The following is a 19,797-nucleotide window of genomic DNA, read 5'->3' on the forward strand; positions in this document are numbered from 1 at the left end:
GCTAACGGTGGTGTCTGGTGGCCTTTTGGCCGATATTTTGTTCAAATCATGGAGTTAAATCATAAAATTACATGCATTTTGAGCAAATTTGAGAGCATTCTTTCATTTTAACTGCACGTCGTTCCTGTTGATAGACCACTTATATATAATTTTATTTTTTATTAACGAGATACAACAGTGTAATGCATTTGATAAAATGTGACCCAGACCTATAATAAATAATTGTATCCTCACATACTTTAATACAAGTCTTTATTATCCCCTTCAAAATAAGCTCCTTTTAAACCAATAAAAGCATGCCAATGCCCAATCCAATTTTTCATACACCTGTTATAAACCTCGGCTAGGATGGTCTTAATACCTTCAGTGAATAATTTTTATGGCTTCAATGAACTCATGGCGTGTTCCCTGAAACAGACAGGGACCAATGAAAACTCGTTGTTTAAAATTGGTAAAAATCGCTACTATATGGTGCTTGAAAATCGTTATTCAAGTGTTAGATAAAGTAAGAGACATCTCTCACGAGTCCGTTCGAATGATTTTGGTGGATATTTTGGGGAATAAAACGCGTTCTCGCTCGACTTGTCCCGATAAAATGATTTTTTTTTTTCAAAAAGAGTACCATAAACAGGTCTCTTTGGACATATTTTATCGTGCGATCCCCACATTCATGGAAAGCATTAAAACTGTTAAGACATGGGTTTGTTGACTATGACATTCAAAATTCTGTAAAGGGGCTAAAGGCCATCCTAAAAAGTGCTTATGAAAAGTGTCTCGAGAACTGGAAAAATCTTTGGCATAAGTGTATTATCTGGAGAGGAATATTTTTGAAGGTGACAAAATAAATATTGACGAATGATTAAATATTTTGCGTTTTATTTACAATTTTTTGCCACAATGTATGTGTTGATATGTAGTTTACATAGAACCATACATTTTAGCAGAATTTATTCTGTTCTATTTTAAAAAAATTCTTAATGAAATTCATACACATGTCTTACTTTCTTAATACACCTGCCCTTCTTCGCTTAAAATTTTTTTCCTTAATACTTCAATACGCCAAATTGGTTTCCCCATACTCAAATTCCTTCCTCAGTGCATCTATTTGGATTCTCAAAAGCATTTTTCCTCTTCTTTAAATCTATAAATTCTCTCCTACCCAAGAATTCCAAATGCTCCCATTCACGAAGTGCTTTTGGGTTTGTGTGTGTAGGAATTATTTGCCGGCTGTAGCATGCTACAAATATCGATTACTTCGCTTTTGACACAAAAACGTAAATACTTTGCCGTGTAAATAGTAACTTTATGGCACCAAGGTACATATAGTGATACATATTTACATCTGTACTTGAATATGATGCATACATATATTATTAGGAATACATATGTACCAAAGTACATTTATAAAGACGAGTGTCTTCATATAATTTTGTTTCAGTGCAGAGTATGGAATGAGTAAGACTTTGTCATTAGTTCGTTTGGTTCAATGTGGCCAAGTGGTACCATACTTAGTCATATATACATATGAATGTTACGTGCCACAACATTGGCTAACAGTACATTTTTTAATTGAATTGCAATTTAATTGCATTACTTATGCGTATGCAGATGAAATGAGTGTTGGAATGCGCTTGTATTTTAAGTCCGAGAGTTGTACGTTCAGCCTCACAGTTTCTACGCCCTTAATATCATAACGGTGGCGTTTGTACAGTAGTATAAGTGTAAGTGGGTTATACATAAACCAATAGAATGGTAGGAGGATAACAAAAGCAATCAAGTACTTTAAGCTGGGAGTGGTGTTCAAAAGAATGCAGAATTCGGATTTTCAGACAAAGACTTTTTTACCGTTTAATGTTGAATTTGATTGGCTGAGTTTAAGGTAGTTTATACCGTCCTTATATCTTATATTTTGAAAGGCATGCCTGAAATTTAATATGAGAAAATATAATTATGATAAAATTGTTTCGAAAATCCGAAATGGCTAGTAAATCACCCATTTGAACACAATAGTTGTGTGGTCCGAATTGTTATCGCATTTGAGTACTACTTTTTTTCTTCTTTACTGACGTAGACACCGCTTATGCGATTATAGCCGAATTAACAACAGCGCGCCAGTCGTTTCTTTTTTCGCAACGTGGCGCCAATTGGAAATTTCAAGTGAATCTAGATCCTTCTCAACCTGGGCATTCCAACGGGTGGAGGTCTTCCTCCGGTGGGTATTGCGCTGAATACTTTCAGAGCTGGAGTATTTTCTTCCATACGTACGACATGACCTAGCCAGCGCAGCCGCTGTCTCTTAATTCGCTTAACTATGTCAATGTCGTGGTATATCTCGTACGTACGATATTCGCAGTTGACAATGCGCAAAAGACCATAAATCTTTCGCAGAACCTATCTCTCGAAAACTCGTAACACCGACTCATCAGATGTTGTCATCGACCATGTCTTTGCACCTTATAACAGGACGGGAATAATGAGTGACTTATAGCGTTAGGGTTTTGTTCGTCGAGAGAGGACCTTACTTCTCAATGCCTACCCAGTCCTGTTGGCAAGAGTGATTCTGCTTTGAATTTCGAGGCTGACACTACTAATACACTCTGACTACAACATTCAGAAAATATTTGTAGAATATTTGTAAAACGTTATTTTTATCGAACACACAAAACTTTCCTTTCATTATTCAAGGTATTTTGATTTGCAGTTGAAAACTTTGGTTTATTGAAAAGGGTGTTTAAAAAGTGAACTCAACGCAAGAGGCCATTAACAAGGTGGTAACCATTTAGAGAAACTATTCCCAACAAAAAAAAAATGCATTCGGCTGATATGTTCTTCCAACGTATCTTTGGAAATGTGGCATATTTGCCACAAATGACTGTAATCATTATCGGTAATCATAATAAAAAGTTACAATGTTATAAAACGTCTGCGACCCATCAGAATGTATCTAAAATATATCAGCGTGACGAGCTTATTCGATTAGCCATGTTCGTCTGGCCCGTCGTTTACCAATATGTATGCGAACTAGTCCCTCAGTTTTTGAGATATCGATCTGAAAGTTTGCACCCGTCTCTTTTCGTTTTTATCAAGATATCGGCTAGAAATTAAGAATGGATTATTGTCAAGGGCAACGAAAATTTGGAGAAATTTTCCAGACCGAATTAATGCTATAGTAATTCGGTCTGGAAAATTTCGTTACAATACATACTAGCCGAAGAAAATGTGGTTCTCGTATAAAATTTCAGACCACTATGTATTAAAAATATATGAAATAAGCCTACGTTAAACTACGAACCAACAAAGCCAAATATTAATCATGTAAATACCGTATATATTATGCCTCTAATCGTAAGATGGCAAAACTAGAATTAATTACATTTTTCCTTTCTACTTAATATAGAGAATAATGCATTTAATAAGCTTTGTCTAGCCTGTAGATTATTAATCACTTTGCAAAGCAGAAAAAGAATTTCCTGAAATGAGTCTGGAAGCGCAAATAAATTGGAAGTGTTGCTTTATCACGAAACACTACAGACATTTTCGTTTTTTTACACATGCATTAATTCGTGTGTATCTTTCTATAAATATGTATATATTTTAGCAGAATATTTTTAATAAACCATGATTTGGCTTCCTTGCAGGTGGTTTTGCCATGGTCTTCCTCGCTAAAGCGAACACAGGCAATACAAAATATGCGCTGAAGCGTATGTATGTGAATAACGAGCACGACTTGAACGTGGCCAAGAGGGAGATTCAGATCGCTGTAAGTACACCGTTACACTCACGCTAAGCGCACAAAATTTGGAGGTTAGCTCTGTGGTGCGCAGGCCATTATCACGGCTAACATTCCACGCTTTCGTGTCGCTTAAATTATTAAATATTTTATATTCACTCATTATAACTTATAACTAAGTAAATATTAAATTATGAGAATAAAACACGTTATGAGTATGAGAATCGCTCTTCAGTTAAACCTCATTATACAATATTTTGTGTGTATTTCTGCCTTTTCCAGAGTAATCTAAGCGGCCATAAGAATATTATAGGCTACGTAGACTCGAGCATTACGCACACCGGTAACGGTGTATGTGAAGTACTGTTGCTCATGCCCTACTGCAAGCAGCACATGCTGGCCATGATGAATGCAAGGTGAGCGCTACACAATTAATTCATAATTAATCAAATAAGTGATTGCATGCGAGCACAACACACTCTCACACACTATATGCTTTATACATAAACATATATACATATATACTGGTATAATTATGATTATTTACGTTTAAATACATTACAGATTGCAGGTTGGCTTTAACGAACAGGAAGTTCTCACCATATTCTGTGATATTTCAGAGGCAGTGTCACGCTTGCACTATTGTCAAACCCCAATTATCCATAGGGATTTGAAAGTTGAGAATATACTGCAGAATGATGCTGGTAATTTTGTACTCTGCGATTTTGGCTCAGCCACAGGGAAAGTTTTGAATCCGCAACAACATGGTGTCACTTTGGTTGAAGAGGAAATTCAAAAGTATACAACATTATCGTATCGTGCACCCGAAATGATCGATCTCTATTCTGGTAAAAGTATTACAACTAAAGCGGATATTTGGGCACTCGGTTGCATGCTATACAAATTGTGCTTTTTCAATTTGCCCTTCGGCGAAAGTACGTTGGCAATACAGAATGGTCAGTTCTCCATACCAGACAATTCCAAATACTCAAAAGGCATGCATCAATTGATTAAATACATGCTCGAACCCGATATGGATAAGCGGCCGAATATTTGGCAAGTGTGCGAAGTGGTGTTCCGATTGGCTGGCAAAGAGAATCCAGTACAAAATTTGCACGTAAGTTTTCTCAGCACATGAAACTTGGGATTCTTGGGATAGTTTCAACAATTTAATAAATTAATTCCTCAACACAAAAAAAATATTGCAATCTCCGAACAAATTGTTCAGATTGAACCAATAACATTCCATTCCAGTAGCTCTCATGCCTACTGATGGTTCAAAATCAATTTCTTGTATTAATACTTTTCTATTTGTGAAGGGTATTAGAACTTTGGTGCAATGGCAAATAACGATTGTCCTTGTTATTTTATTTTAAAAAGCTGTTATTTATTTTTACTGAGATTTTTTTGCAAATCCTATAACCATAAATAAAAAATTAAAATTTGAAATTTATAAGTTTTACTATCATCATCTGAACATTTACATTTTCTTGAACTACAGAAATCTCCATCACCAAATTTCGAACAACTTGTCATCCCTCCATTTGAGTCCGAAGCGAAACGCTTATCTGCTGCTGCCGCATCAAAAACACCTAAGCCTCAAAGTGTGCCGATCGTCGAGTCCGGTACGAGTGTAGCGCCTCGTCAACGCCCGAAAGGCTCCACTTCTGTACATGGTGCAAATCCACTGGGTCTTGGCTTGCCGCCAAGTCCATCACCACGCAATAATATAACATCGCCACAGCCACAACAACAACCGATAGTTGAACAATTTCAAGCGAATTTTCCACAATTGGCACCACCAGTCGTACCACCACAACCAATACAACAACAGGCAGCAACAGCAACCGTGTCTGTAGCCACAGTGGTTATGCCGGCAACAACACCACAAGCCTCTAGTATTGTAGTTGCCGCAACTCCCACAGTTGCACCACCACCACCACCACAACTAACACAACAAACTGTCAATCAAACCGGTATCACCAACACGGCAGCAATTGCAGCACAACAGCAACAACAGCCGCCGCCTGAAGTGCTGAATAGCCTCTTTGAATCATCTGTATATCCAGATCCGTTTAGTGAGAATGCACCGGTAGCAATGAAAAATACAACTGTAGACACAGTCGCATGCAGCAGTGGTCTGGGTGTTGGTGTGGGTCTGGGCGTGGGTGGGCTGGGCGACGGTTTGGATAATATAGCTGTAAGCTCTCTGTCAGCACATCATACAACTGTCGGCAGCACACCAACAAAGAGTAGTATGCTGACTGTGTCAGGCGTGGGCCCAAGCTCTGGTAGCAGTGGCACCTCCGGACATCGACGCAATGTTAGCGATACGTCTGCCTTTAATAAGTAAGATTTTTTCGTGCTCTTATATTTGATTGAATGTTTCTATGCTTGTATCGATTTGTGTGTGTTTCTTCTGTACGTTTTCTTTTCTTCTGCTCTTTCTCGTTTTGTTTTTTGCAATTGCATACATGTCTTGCCAATGTATGTGCATACCTATATATGTATACCACTGACTTTCCGTGTTAATTGTATATTTTTTTAAATTTTTTTTTTTTCATTTCGACTGTATGGACTAATTAAGGTCAGCCATTTTAGATGAAAAAGAACATTTGAGTGAATAGTCATTGAAATTCTAAACTGTCTGTGCGCTTTGAGGAGTCACAATAAATTGTTACTCATTTATTTTTTGTTTTTATTATTAAATAGAAAGCACTTTAACTCGGCAGCCAATTCAATATAAATAAATATAAAACGTTTTTGTTTCGAATACAACGAAAATCACTTTTTAAATTGATATTAATAATAATGCTAGTCCTAAAATTAGCTCTCCAAATTTAGACAAAAATTCAATATTTTTCTTATCTACTTATTACTCAAAATCAATCAATATACATACATATGTGTAAAGCAAGTAGGACTGAAGCAAATTATAGCAAAGAAGACAACTTGACCTTAAGAGTAAACGTCTAATATACAATAGTTTTCAAGATCAAACACATATTTATGTCCTTAAAAACCAATAATTGCATAAAATAATGAAATCGTTGAATGCACTTAAGCCATGAGTTATGCGCACTCTTTTTCTTTCACTCCACTCTCCACACATCCCTGTTTCTGATCCAATTTTAACATCATTAAATTTTTCTTATTTCCATACACATCATTCTTCATCTATTGCTGTGCTCCCACTTCACCCCTACAAAACGTTCGCACCCATTTCTCGGATATACATCACAACTCTTAGAACTTTCGCCAACGAGACTTCTCAATTCCTGGCGCCCTATGATCATTCGGTCAAGAGTCGTGCGTCACACGCGAACGATGCCAGTGGCGGCGGTGGCGACGACAGCATGCTGGTCAATGCAATGGCCAATTCTGGCACGAATTATGGTGGGTCGAATCCAGGACTCTTTCTACCACCAGCACAAACGCTGCATATGCAAGGCCAAGGCGCCGCCGTCATGTCGGCGTCAATATCGAATGCCGAATTAACAAGCGCTCAAGTGCTGCGTAGCAACATAGAGACTAATAATAGTTTGGCACACACAAACGTCGATGCCGCGGCTGCGAATCATGCCAGCGGCAGTTCATTAGGTAAACGTATCGAGGCTTGGAATCCATTTGAAGAGCAACCATTCGGACAAATGACTGAAGATCATATATTCGAAGCAGAATTTGATAAGATACGCCAGCGTGGCAGTCAAGGAAGTAAGTCTAACACGCTATTAATTACTAAAAATATTTATTTAAACTAAATAAAAATGTTACTTATCATATTCATAAAGGTATCACAGCTAAGTCTGCATCGACTACTTCAACTCTAACGCCTACTGAAGGTTATGCGACAAGTATGCCTGCAACGCAGACGCAAACAACGTCGCAACAACAACAACAACCACAAACACAACTTCCGGTCACGGTCACGCCGTTTGGCCCAACAGTTGCCGGCGGCGGCGGCTCGGTTACAGGTGGTGGCAGCGGTAGTGTCAATGCCGCCGTGGCACACATACCCGAGGATCCATTCGGCTCGGCGCCATTCAGCTTGCCGGCCGGATTGCGCGAGAAAGCAACAACGCTGCGTAAAACTGGAGGTAAAGCATGAAATTTTTGTTTGCATTACTTGTTCTACTACATACATAGCAACTGCTGTTTTAGTATGTATGTTCGCACATACTAAGCCTATGCCTATGCCAATAAGTATGAGTAATTGATAAATAACAATTTAGCTTATATACTTCTACCACCATTACTACCATTATTACTTACTAAAGTACCACTCCACTTATCAATGCTAGTAATTCCTGCAGAAGAAAAGTAAAAAAATAACACAAATAACAAAAAAATAAAGATTTGGCCGCGGCGTAATATTTCTAGTCCCCGCATGTATCAAAACAAAAAAATTACAAAAATCGTAGAGCGAAATGAAATTGACTAATTAAGCTAAAAGCTACTAACGGCTCATTGCAATATATTTGGCACACAGTGCGAAATTCCTCTCTGCTCAAACCATTGAAACTACAAGTATAGACAAAAAAAAAACTTCACAAATTAATGACTTAAAGGAAAATGACAGCAATCAAAACAATAATCAGGCTCAATTCGAGCACTACGCGTGCACTTGAGTTTCTTAATGTTGTATGAGTCAATTCTAAATAAATTATATAATTAATATTTAATGTAACGTTTCTTAAAGCGAAATCGCGTTGTTTGATGATTTTATCAATGAGTATAAATAAACGGTAGCTAGTAGTTCGTGCATATTATTCGTGCTTGATAATTAACATTTCTATTCAATTTTGCAATATACATTTGTTATACATACATAAATGTATTTACACAAAGCTAACATCAAGATTTCTGTACTTCAATTGTAAAAAATTCGTATTTAAATTAGCACTAATATTTTGGAAAAACTTAAATTTAGATAAATGTAAATTTAATTAATTTAATGAATCGTTGACAAGATCAGCTTTCAGCTTTTACATTTGTTATATATGGACAAGGTAGAGGTGGCACTATTTTAAGATTGTCCTCCAGTTTATCAAAAATGTGCAATTTGAATTTGTGAACTAATAAAATATGTATATATTTTAATAAAATGCAATATTTGGTGTTGGTTTTTAGTCTAAATTAATGTATACTATATTGTATCCGACTATATATATTTGATTAACTGGGTTATGGTTTGAAACTATGCGAACGTATGTATCTTATGCTCTCTTCCTTTCAAATTTGTGACTAATTCAATAATAATTACAATAAATATTGAAAATAATAATAATATTATTATATAATGAACGCATTACATAGTACATATGTATATTTAAGTAGACATATAAGCATATAATTTACATATCATATCATCATATGCGCATATCTTATTAGAATATTTAGATACATCCGTCATTTGTAATTATGTATTATGCGTGGTTTCATTTCTAGGTATATTTTTATAAAAAAAAGGTCAGTTATTTAGTAGTGGAAACTTCAAAATGCTTACTCTAATATATGTTATATAACTTAAGAAGCAAGCAAAACTTAATAAATTTGCTGGCGAGCCAATTTAAATAAGAATATGTTTACAAATCTGGGAGATTCAATTTCTAACCTAAAATTTCGTGGAGGAAATATTCAAAGTAAAACTAAATCTTAAACATAACCTGTATTATTTATGCAGCCGAGTTGATTATAATTTTACTATTTAACAATTAAAGCTCATTTATAATTTCTCTTCTACTTGAGCAAACTGCAGTAAATACATGAACTTGTATACCGGAATTTTTTTTATATGCTTACTAAAATATTTACAAGTGTAAAAATATTCTTAATTGAAATCGCTCAAAAGTATCACGCTTTGTATGAATTTTAAAACTTTAATGGATGTTAATTGCTTCCAAGCTTCCATCAATTAAATAGCGAATTGCAAGTTAAAACTAATTGCTTAAGCTCTCCTGAAAGCGTAGTTAGTCTGTGTTATATCTGTATTCAAAAAATATATTAATCAGAAATTTAGTGTAGATATAACTTCAAATATTTTTTTGAAAGATAAAACTTAAAAGTGGAAGACAGATTGGTTCATATCATGTCAGTAATAAATCGTTTAGATATTTTTTAGAAAGACATATAGATAGTAAACCTCCTCTAGCTTTACCAAGCCGAAATAATACTTTCCTTAAGTACACCCGCATTTTCTGCTATATTGCAGTGCAAGTTTTATAAGATCCTTTTTATAAGCTGCACTTCAATTGATATATAGCTTTAACTTATTTATTTGAATATTCTTGCTCAAACGAAATTTCCCCTTTAAAATCTTACGAAATGTCCCATTATCCGATTATAAAGAATTTACTGTTGTTCTCTTTAAACACACACATACTCAAATCATCCGACCAATTGTGAACAGTGTTCCTTTCATTACACACAATTTGTTAAAATAAAAAAATGGCTTATAAGAAAGCAACATAAAATTTTCCGATTAATGAAATGAATTGTATTATGAAAGTATATAGAAAACTGTACCTTAAAAATGTAAACGAAAGCTAAACTCACCAAATGCAATGTGTATGACTATTTTCATAAACTAAAATTATATACATATACATATATAAAACAATATATATATATATATATAAACTAATTGTTGTCGCAGCAAAAACAAATATATATATATTTAAAAGATATTAATAATAAGAAAAACGAGAGCTTAAAGAAGAGAGTATTAAGAAGTAAACCGATATACATAAGTAAATGTACAGAGAAACTAGCAAAGAATGTGATTCACCGGTAAAGAACTGTATGAAAATTAATAGGAAATAAATCCAAACTAATTTAAAACTATAAATAATAAAGTTATTTCAGAAATGTCATTTAAAAGTGAGATGGTGTAGCATTGTAGCCAAGTGTGAGCACTTTCCAACCGCTGTACTTTCGTAAAATCATAAAGCAGCCAGCAGCAACAAGTGTAGTTTTTAGTCAGCGCTAAAACAGAATGAAGAAAAGTGTACCGAAACTCCTCAGCTAGGCTAACAAAGCGCATCCTATGCTCATTTGCAATACAATAGATACAAATTTTTAGTCAGTAAAGGCATTAAATCAATGTAATTATGCATAAATAATTTTATGAATAAAAAAAAATATATATATACATATAAATATAAACTATATATAAATATTATATGAATTATGATTATATGATACTATGAAAAAATATATAAACCTATTCAATGACCGAAAAAGCTATATAAATTATTCACTTTTAAAATCAATAACAACAAAACAATGCAACTGGGTGTCGTTCTCACTTATTACCAAATGCGGCTAGAATTTTACATTTAGAAATACATAAATCACTAAATTTATAAACATCATATTCATATATTACGATTTTCACTAATTTATGTACTTTTTTGTAATTAACTACTTTATTTGTTTATTATTTGCAACGCTATATGCAAAATGGGAGTTGAGCTATGCAAAAGGGGCATACAAACTATTAAATGTGCGTTACTTTCATACATATTTTATTACATTTTGTATATATGACGCTTAGATAATTTTTCGAAACGAAGTTAATAATACTATTTTTATATCATTGTACAAAATTTCGGGTTTTGTATGGTTTTAAGTATTATAATTTTCAATAACGTATCAATTTGAACTAAATTTTCTTTATAACCATAGTTATATCAGCAAAATATTTACATGTAACAATTATAGTCCCCTTCCTAGAGTAATAACAGCTTCCCTTAAATACATAAAAAAATTATTTGACAAAAATTCAAGATAATTAAGACACATTTATACACAAACTTGCTTAATACACACATTATGCACACATACATATGCGAATTAAATAATCGGAATTCTTAAAATATACATACTCACATACATATGTACATAAACTGGGCGAAATTTTACTAAAAATATTACTGGATATTGTACAAATTTATACAAATATTTTGTAAAAATTAAAACTCCTTAATTTGGTGTCGCATCTATGTACATACATTTTGTATATAAAATATATTTTAATATTAAGTTAATTTAAATTAAGTGCAAAGATAGATAACCCTTTTCGACGGATAAAGCTGCCTAGTTAACACTGTAAAAAGTATCTTGGCGTCATCGTAATTTACACTGTAAACACTTTGTTTAATAAAAAAAAACACTTTTACATGGTGTATTAAGTTTGCCATGAAGTTCGTAACATCCAGAAAAAAGTCGGACCTTGTAAAACACATACATATATAAATGATCAGCGTGACGAGTTGAGTTGACTTAGCCATGTCCGACTGTCCCTTTGTCTATATCTAACAACATAATAACAATCTGAAATTTTACACCTGTGTTTTTCTCCCTCTAAGAAGCTCATCTGTCGGAACCGGCGATATCGGACCACTTTAACACAAGCTAAACGATCAAAATCAATTGTTGTATGGAAACTTCTTTAATTGAGAAAGATGTTCTAACTTTGAAAAACATTTGTTCCCCACGGTTTTGTCTTATGCCGGAGTCGTACACCTCTATTATGTATGGATGCTAGCGCGAGTAAAGTAGCCGAATTACCGAAAATGTAAAATCGTGGATCTTGTTTACTTTTTCAAGTATACTGATATCAATGGCTATACGCTAACAAAAGGCTTATATAGTAGCCAAGGCATTAGATTGACAATTATTTACCAGTTGTCTTACATAATACAGTTGTTAGTGAAGCGGAATATTAAACAGAGTTGACAAGAAATTATGTTTACCCTCGATTTACGATTTTACTAGACACTTTGTTTTCAGCCGTATAGTATGTTTAATAAAACTGTACTAGTCATTATAAAATAGGAGTTAGTATTCGAAAGTCGTCATATGCAAATAGTTTTAGTCTATTCATCAGTAACTAACCAAACTTATAATAGTAATACATATAACTAATATAACTTTAAGAGTTTATTGTCCAGCAGTACACACCTACACTTACATATGTAGATAATAGCCTTTAGAAAATAGTACTGTATATTGATTTTGTGTTGGTTTGCAAAATTTAGTTTCAAAATATGTTTGAGCATTGCACTCAAAAAATAACAATATGAAATGGTATTTTCACCAATAACCGTAAATTTTCTGCAGTGAAAAGAGATCTCAGAAAGCACACTTCCAAAATGTAACTCGAAGGCATGTCAAATATAAATATAGGTTGTTTTAACAAAAGCAATTGTCGCTTACAATTACAATAAGATAAACAATACAAAAAATATATATTGTAGCCACCATGAAAATAGTATTTAGAGTATGCAAAACGTACTTACATACGCACTACTAAGCTAACTGTACATAGTTCATTTGTTATATTGCATAAAAGAACTTAATCTCATTTTCAGCTAAATTTATCGTCACCGGTGGTCCTTCGGCATCCATGGCTTCGTCTAGTGGCGGTGCGAGCGGAAATATAACGGCGGCCTGTGGCACTACCTCATCGACCGCTTCGTCCAAATGGCTGCTATCACCCACGCTCGAAGTGTCGAGTGAAGAGAAAACTTCTTTGATAAATAATCTCAAAACTGATTCGGAAGGTGGCGCTGATGGTGTTTTAAGCAATGCACTACATTGTATTGGGGGTATTGGTGATGGCGATTCTGTGGCCACCTTGGCCGGTGTAGCATTGCCGAGTGGTAATTTTGTCAAACTTCCATTAGAGGATCGTAATAAATATGAGAAATTGCGTAGTAATGATAATCCCACTTCGGATGATTCCGATTCGGAGTATTTTCAAGAAGACTACGGCAATACGATTGGACCCAGCAGCACAAAAGCGATTTTCAAGCAAATTGTCACCAACAACATACCAGATACTATACATAAGATACAGCAAGCTGCTTATCACAAAGTCGATAAGACACAGTTAAAAGTGCCTATAGTTAAGAAGTTACGTCATTCCACTAAGAAACCGACAACGGCCGCCCAGCAGGCGGCTCAACAAGTTAACGCCGCCTTAGAGCAACATGAACAACAGCAACAGCAAGCGGCTGCAATTGCGGCCGCTGCAGCAGCTGCTTCGGGTGATAAGTCAGATAGCGAAGATTCGATTGGTTCTGCAAGTGATTTGCGTGCCGAAGATGATGACTTTTTCGACGAGAACGATGTGCAAACACGCAATACAAAATTACGACGCCCCGTTATGGATATAGACGGCATAAGTGAAAGTGTAAAGACGTGTAGTTCATCGGCTTACCATGCGGAATGTGAAAGTGTCACTACGCACGAAGATGATGTTAGTCGTGTGTTGGTTAAGGTGCGTATGCGTAAGAAGGATCGCACTGCGGCCGCTGTGGCAGCCGCTGCTGAAGCGAGTGGCATTACAGCGCGCGATGATGAAAGTGAGTTGAGTCCGACATCTAATGATTTTCTAAATAAATTCGGCGATAAACCATTATTGCTCGACGATGAATTAGATTACGGTTCTGGTGATTCCGATTCGAAAGGTAAGAGTAGCAATGAGACAGAAGAATCGCCTGAAAATGCGCCGTTACCGAATTTAGTCTCAAACACCAATAACCAACCGGAGGAGTTGGATGTGTTTGCGATGGCGCCGTTTAAGATGCCCGTGGGTTTACCTTTGAAAAGACGTACTTCCAAAAGTCAACGTTCGCTGCCCAAAGTTCCGGCGCGAAATCCGCCGGTGCAATCTCATTCCGTGGAAATTTGGACATCGACACCAGTAAAAAGTGTCGATAAACGCACCAACTCAGTGGATAACTTTGCTAATTTTCCTTCGGGTCCCTCACCGCAGTTGGACGAATTTAATGAACCATTTTTCAATCCATTTGCCGAACCGAAAATCAATCCGAATACAGTAATACCCAAGTCTCACATACAAAGCTCGTCCAATTTTGGCACTGTCACCGTTATATCGAACGCGGTCGATGTGCCCAAAGAACCTACTACTGTAAAACCAATAGCGACAACAAATTTTGTACCCGATTTTCCAGCGACGGAACGACCGATTATCGAGCCAAAACTACCAGCTAACGAAGTTTATGCACCCGAACAAGATCTCTTTGGCTCCGAACCATTTCCGCAGGTAATTCGTAAATCTATAATTGTGAACCCCATAGAAGGTATCAATGACAGCATTACAAGAAATAAGAATAACAATAATATTGTGCAAATAAAACAAGTCCAAGCAACGGCACCCAATCCTCTGACTCAAACACAAAACCAACATTCCGGTTTGACAACTATACCGACGCCCTTTGGCGCACCAACAGTTCCACAGCCCAGTGGTCCTGCGCCACAACTCGTTACAATTAACCATTCAATAATTATCAACAAAACACCCGAACCATTGGCGAACTCCTCACTACAATACCGGAACAATATCAATTCAATTCAATTAAATGCGTCCACAACAGCGCCTCCATTGAGTGTGGCAACAAGTGGTGGCACTACTAGCGCCTATATAAAATTGCCTGCAACTGTAGCGTCGAGTGCAAACACTATTACCACCGCCAAGCATGTTAATATCAGTATTCCTCCGCCCAATGTTGCCGCCATCAATGTACCCGCACCCAATACCGCTGCCGCCGCCATGCACAAGCCAACACTCAAAGCGAACACTCATGCTACCAGCACACACGGTGGCATCGTACTCAATATTCCAAGCAGTATGTCCCATTCCGTTTCCTCCACCACCACAACTGCCAGTAAAACAGCGCAAACGCCTAGTAATATTTCCATCGGTGGTTCGTCCAGCATGATTACGCATTTGAAAATGTCCGATCATCAGTCATTGTTCCCAATTGCCGATAATGGTTTTGTACAAATCTCTCAAGATCGTTGTTCGGACTTTGCTACAGACGATGAGGCGGAGCCAGTGGTTCCGCATGGATCGCATGCTGCCGACATGGATGCAGTCACGCCAGCAACAACAGCATGCACGTCAGCTGCGACGACGTCGATCCTCAACAGCGCCCCCCTCACCATAACAAAACCGAAAAAGGAAAAGTCCCATTTGGGTGTGAGAACGTTGCCGGCTAAAATCACACAAAAAGTCAAGGGACACACATACAAAAAAGTCGTCGCCGCAAGCGTACTCGGCTCAACCTCATCACTCACCTCAAGCAGCAAACAGAAACATCAACGTTTACAGAGTCAATCGCAAGACGATGACGATGATGATGATGACGATATCAATGAAGGCAAATATAAAAATCGCTCAACAACAAACATCTCAAGCAACAGTTCAACAAAACATTCCAAATCGACAACAAGTGCTGGTGTTGGCAGCAACGCCAAAGGCACAAGTGCCTCAGCCAATACGGCAATGACGAGTGGCTTCCAATCGAATACTATACAAAATTCAGCGAAAACTGGTTTTAGCAATATGAGTTTCGAAGATTTCCCATCCGATCAAGAGATCGATCGACTCTCCAAAACCATACCGTTCGAGGTGGTGCGAAATGAGAAAATGTTGCTGGAAGCCGAAAAGAAATTCGGTTCGTTGAAGCGACGCAATAATCTATTCTCCTAGAAGCGAATTGCCGAAACGAAACGAACGTTGAAACGCGAATTCAAACAAGTACTACATAAAGTATTGAAAAATTCCAAGGAGTAAATAATAATGAAGTCAATTAATAGTGAATGTTTATAGTATACCTAAATATCTAGGTGCATATTCCTACATATGCCTATGTAGAATTAAGTGTAGAGATACATATATGGCGAGAATCGCAAGCAAATGTGAATTGCTGAAAGATAATGGATGTGAAAAGTAATATTTATAACGTTTTCTAATGATATGTAGGCAAAAATGCGGAAATGAAATGTAATGAGGGCATTCACACATTATCGTTTTATATTCGTTTGTAAATAAAGTTAGTATTGAATGTCATATAATAATAACTCGTATATGAGTTTCGAATATAACGTCACATGCAACATATAAACTGTTATCAACCGTTATAAAAGGTATATTTTATTCGTCGAATATATTTTTTCGAATTTGTATTATTTACTTTGAAAAACGTGTTTACTTTTACATGTTGTGAATGTCCTTAATGAGAGAGAAAAACTATAATACTGTTATTAACTATATATTAAATTTATATATTGAGCGATTGCGCATATTTCAAAGCGTTTTTGCTACGAAGGGTTTATGTATATTCGAACGAAGTTCATGAAAATTTAAAGAATAAGTATATGTAAATACATAACTGTTATACACAACATATATACATAAACATATAGAACCACATATGTTATACTAGCAATCGTTTTAATTTGTTGAAGCGAATTGTATGCATAGTTACCTATTCATAAATATGTTTCATAATATCCTTTCGTATTTTTAATTATTATTACCATAATATGTATTACAATTCATTTACCTCTATTGCAGCATTTTGACATGTTATTATATTTTAAACCATTATTTGAAATTTTTAAAAGGCTTCATAAGGAATATTTATGTTTGATTCGAAGAGCGCCTGTCGAATATGGCGGCTTTGTTAAAAGTGTATTTAAATGAATGAAATGTATATTTCATTATTATTTATTAATATTCATTATTTTAATTGATAACTAACAATTTTTCAACTGATATATATTGACACATATTTAAAACAGATGTCGCTATAATCCTATTAGTTTAATATAGGAAAATTCGATAAATATTATCTGAATTCTTAATTTGCGCATTTTTGATTTTACAAATTCATAAAAATTGTTTTTTTTTAATGCATAAAAATTAAGATAAATATTTGTTTTTCGAAAAAAAAAAATTCGATGAAATTTAACTTCAAAATTTATATAAGGTCTATGCGAAATATTAAAGAGTAAAGTAAAATAAAATAATAATTCGAATTAGCCAGCTGGAGCAATTGCACTTAATAATTCCTAAGCTAATTACCAAATTTGCATAAATTTTTTTAAATATTTTTTTATTGCTTTTTATTCACTCACCTTTCTTAACTGCATACAAAGTGAACACAGTGTAGGGAAATCTAAAAACAAAGAAAATATATATTTTAATACATCCGTGAGCACAAGTTTTTATTACTATATTACTATATTATTTGATTACTATATTAAGTGGAAAATGAATAGTAAAATAAAAAATTTTTATATTTTAGTTTTCAAATATCAGCACGTAAACTCGAAAACTTCTCGTTTCTGTACCATTTTTTAGAGTATTATTAAACAATTTAAGCAACAATATTGAATATTGTGGCAAATTACATTAACAAAAAATTAAATTCATATAATGAATGAGTATATTGAACACTAATGAAATGATACATTCACATATACAAATAAATATTATTTAAGTGCGCTTTTATATACATTATATATCTACACACATACATACATATGTATTTTGTATGTATAATCTCGTTTCCGCTATTCACCTGGTTTATTTGAATAAAAATGTGAAATGTTTTTTAATTTATATCGCTATACTAAAATAAATTACTTTAATATAAATTTGTTTGAAGAAAGAACAATTCCGTTTCAACTATAAAAAAAAAGAAAAAGCAACAAAAAAGGGTTTAAAAATGTATTTTTTAGTTTTAGATAGTGGTGAACATAATATTTGATTCGCATTCTTTACCGCTATATATTACCTAAATACTGCTGTTTTTTAAACGTCTACTTTAACTTAGCCAGAATTATGCTTGCATTGATTTTATACGCGTATCATATATAACTTCTGTACGAATTTATTAAATGAATTGCGTGAAAAATTTGAAAAATGAATTTATTATTTGGTGATAAGTTAGACATATAAATACTATGTATATGTATTATGCTTGCGTAAAGTAAAATGAAATATTGTATTTATTTATAAAAATGTGAAAAATTAAGCAAAATCAATTAACAAAGAGGTGAAATTCAAGCAACATTGTAGTCAGTTGGAAAAATCCATATACTATATATATTTTTCAATTTTGCATTTCTTTTGCACATTTACTCGATATGTTTGTATGTATTTTAAAATAATATTTATGAATAATATTGTATATCGTTAAAACACAAATATATATTTTTAAGCTTGCAATAAATACAATTATACATATGTGCATATAGATTCAGTTTCCATTATACATATGTACATATGTAGTACTCAATGATGAACTGCGCATTGAAATGTCTTTGTTCCCAAAAGCTTTACACATTTTGCTGTGTTGCTACCTACCTATAATTAACAAGTTAAACGTACATACTTACATATATATTTATGTTAACACATGTATTGTAATATATAATACACTGCACTCTTATACAATACATAGATGCCTACAATAAATTATGAATAAATGCCAAAATAAAACGAATACTCAACAACTTTACATTAACACTAACAGTGGTAGTATGTTCGTTACAGGCAAGCTAATAAGCATATTTTCAATTTCAAAGTTGAGTTCTATTGAAATTATTTATATCTGTGTACATTTTATATAATTTAATGCCTGCGAGTTGAACTTACAGCTAACGAAATGAAAATAACAGGTAAATGTTGGAAAATTCAAGCTTTGAACATATACATATTTTCGTTTTATTAAAAATTTAAATAGAAAATTCGTGGGAATAAAAACAATCTTTTAAATTCCTAGACTAATGTTAACCACCTCTGAATCAAAGAAAACAGGCAAGTACAAAAAATATCCTAATCTTCTTGACAACAGGTTTACAAAATTAGAATAATTTCGAAATATGAAATAGTGAAGGGAATAGGGAAAAAATTATTATTCAAAACTGTTTGTGCCATTTTTTAGATTCCCCAAATAAATACCGTTAAAGCTGTAGTAAAAAAAAAGATTATACTATTATTAAACTCAATTTTTATATTTTTAGGTGCATACATACACATAGATATTTGGATAAGACAAAAATTAAATAATTTCAAAGAAAAATACGTCATTTATTTTACATAATAAATTAAATATTGAGTTAAGCTTTATTCTATAATGCATCAAGTTTTTTGCTGTACATTCAACAGGTGTTGTTTTACTATGGTTTCTTTATTAGGTACCGTTAAAATAAAATATAGAAATATACATACAAACGCATATACA

General features: G+C 34.2%; 1 protein-coding gene across 3 annotated transcripts in view; it reads left to right on the forward strand.

Annotated features, from left to right (window-relative positions):
- Positions 1 to 19,797, forward strand: part of LOC108965598 (homocysteine S-methyltransferase 1-like) — a 30,238-nt gene that overhangs the window by 6,498 nt on the left and 3,943 nt on the right. The window contains exons 2-8 of one of the 3 annotated variants that reach the window (XM_018928127.1): positions 3,639 to 3,760; positions 4,013 to 4,146; positions 4,295 to 4,847; positions 5,232 to 6,079; positions 6,981 to 7,444; positions 7,522 to 7,827; positions 13,105 to 16,917. In XM_018928127.1, coding sequence (XP_018783672.1) covers positions 3,639 to 3,760; positions 4,013 to 4,146; positions 4,295 to 4,847; positions 5,232 to 6,079; positions 6,981 to 7,444; positions 7,522 to 7,827; positions 13,105 to 16,253 — 5,576 coding nt within the window. In that variant the 3' untranslated portion in view covers positions 16,254 to 16,917. Of the gene's footprint in view, positions 1 to 3,638; positions 3,761 to 4,012; positions 4,147 to 4,294; positions 4,848 to 5,231; positions 6,080 to 6,980; positions 7,445 to 7,521; positions 7,828 to 13,104; positions 16,918 to 18,769; positions 19,232 to 19,797 lie in introns of those variants that run through there. The other 2 variants (XM_018928129.1, XM_018928130.1) reach the window with 2 other exon arrangements.

The sequence above is a fragment of the Bactrocera latifrons genome, unplaced genomic scaffold (genome assembly GCF_001853355.1).
Source record: "Bactrocera latifrons isolate USDA-ARS-PBARC rearing strain unplaced genomic scaffold, ASM185335v1 scaffold_142, whole genome shotgun sequence".
NCBI lineage: Eukaryota > Metazoa > Arthropoda > Insecta > Diptera > Tephritidae > Bactrocera > Bactrocera latifrons.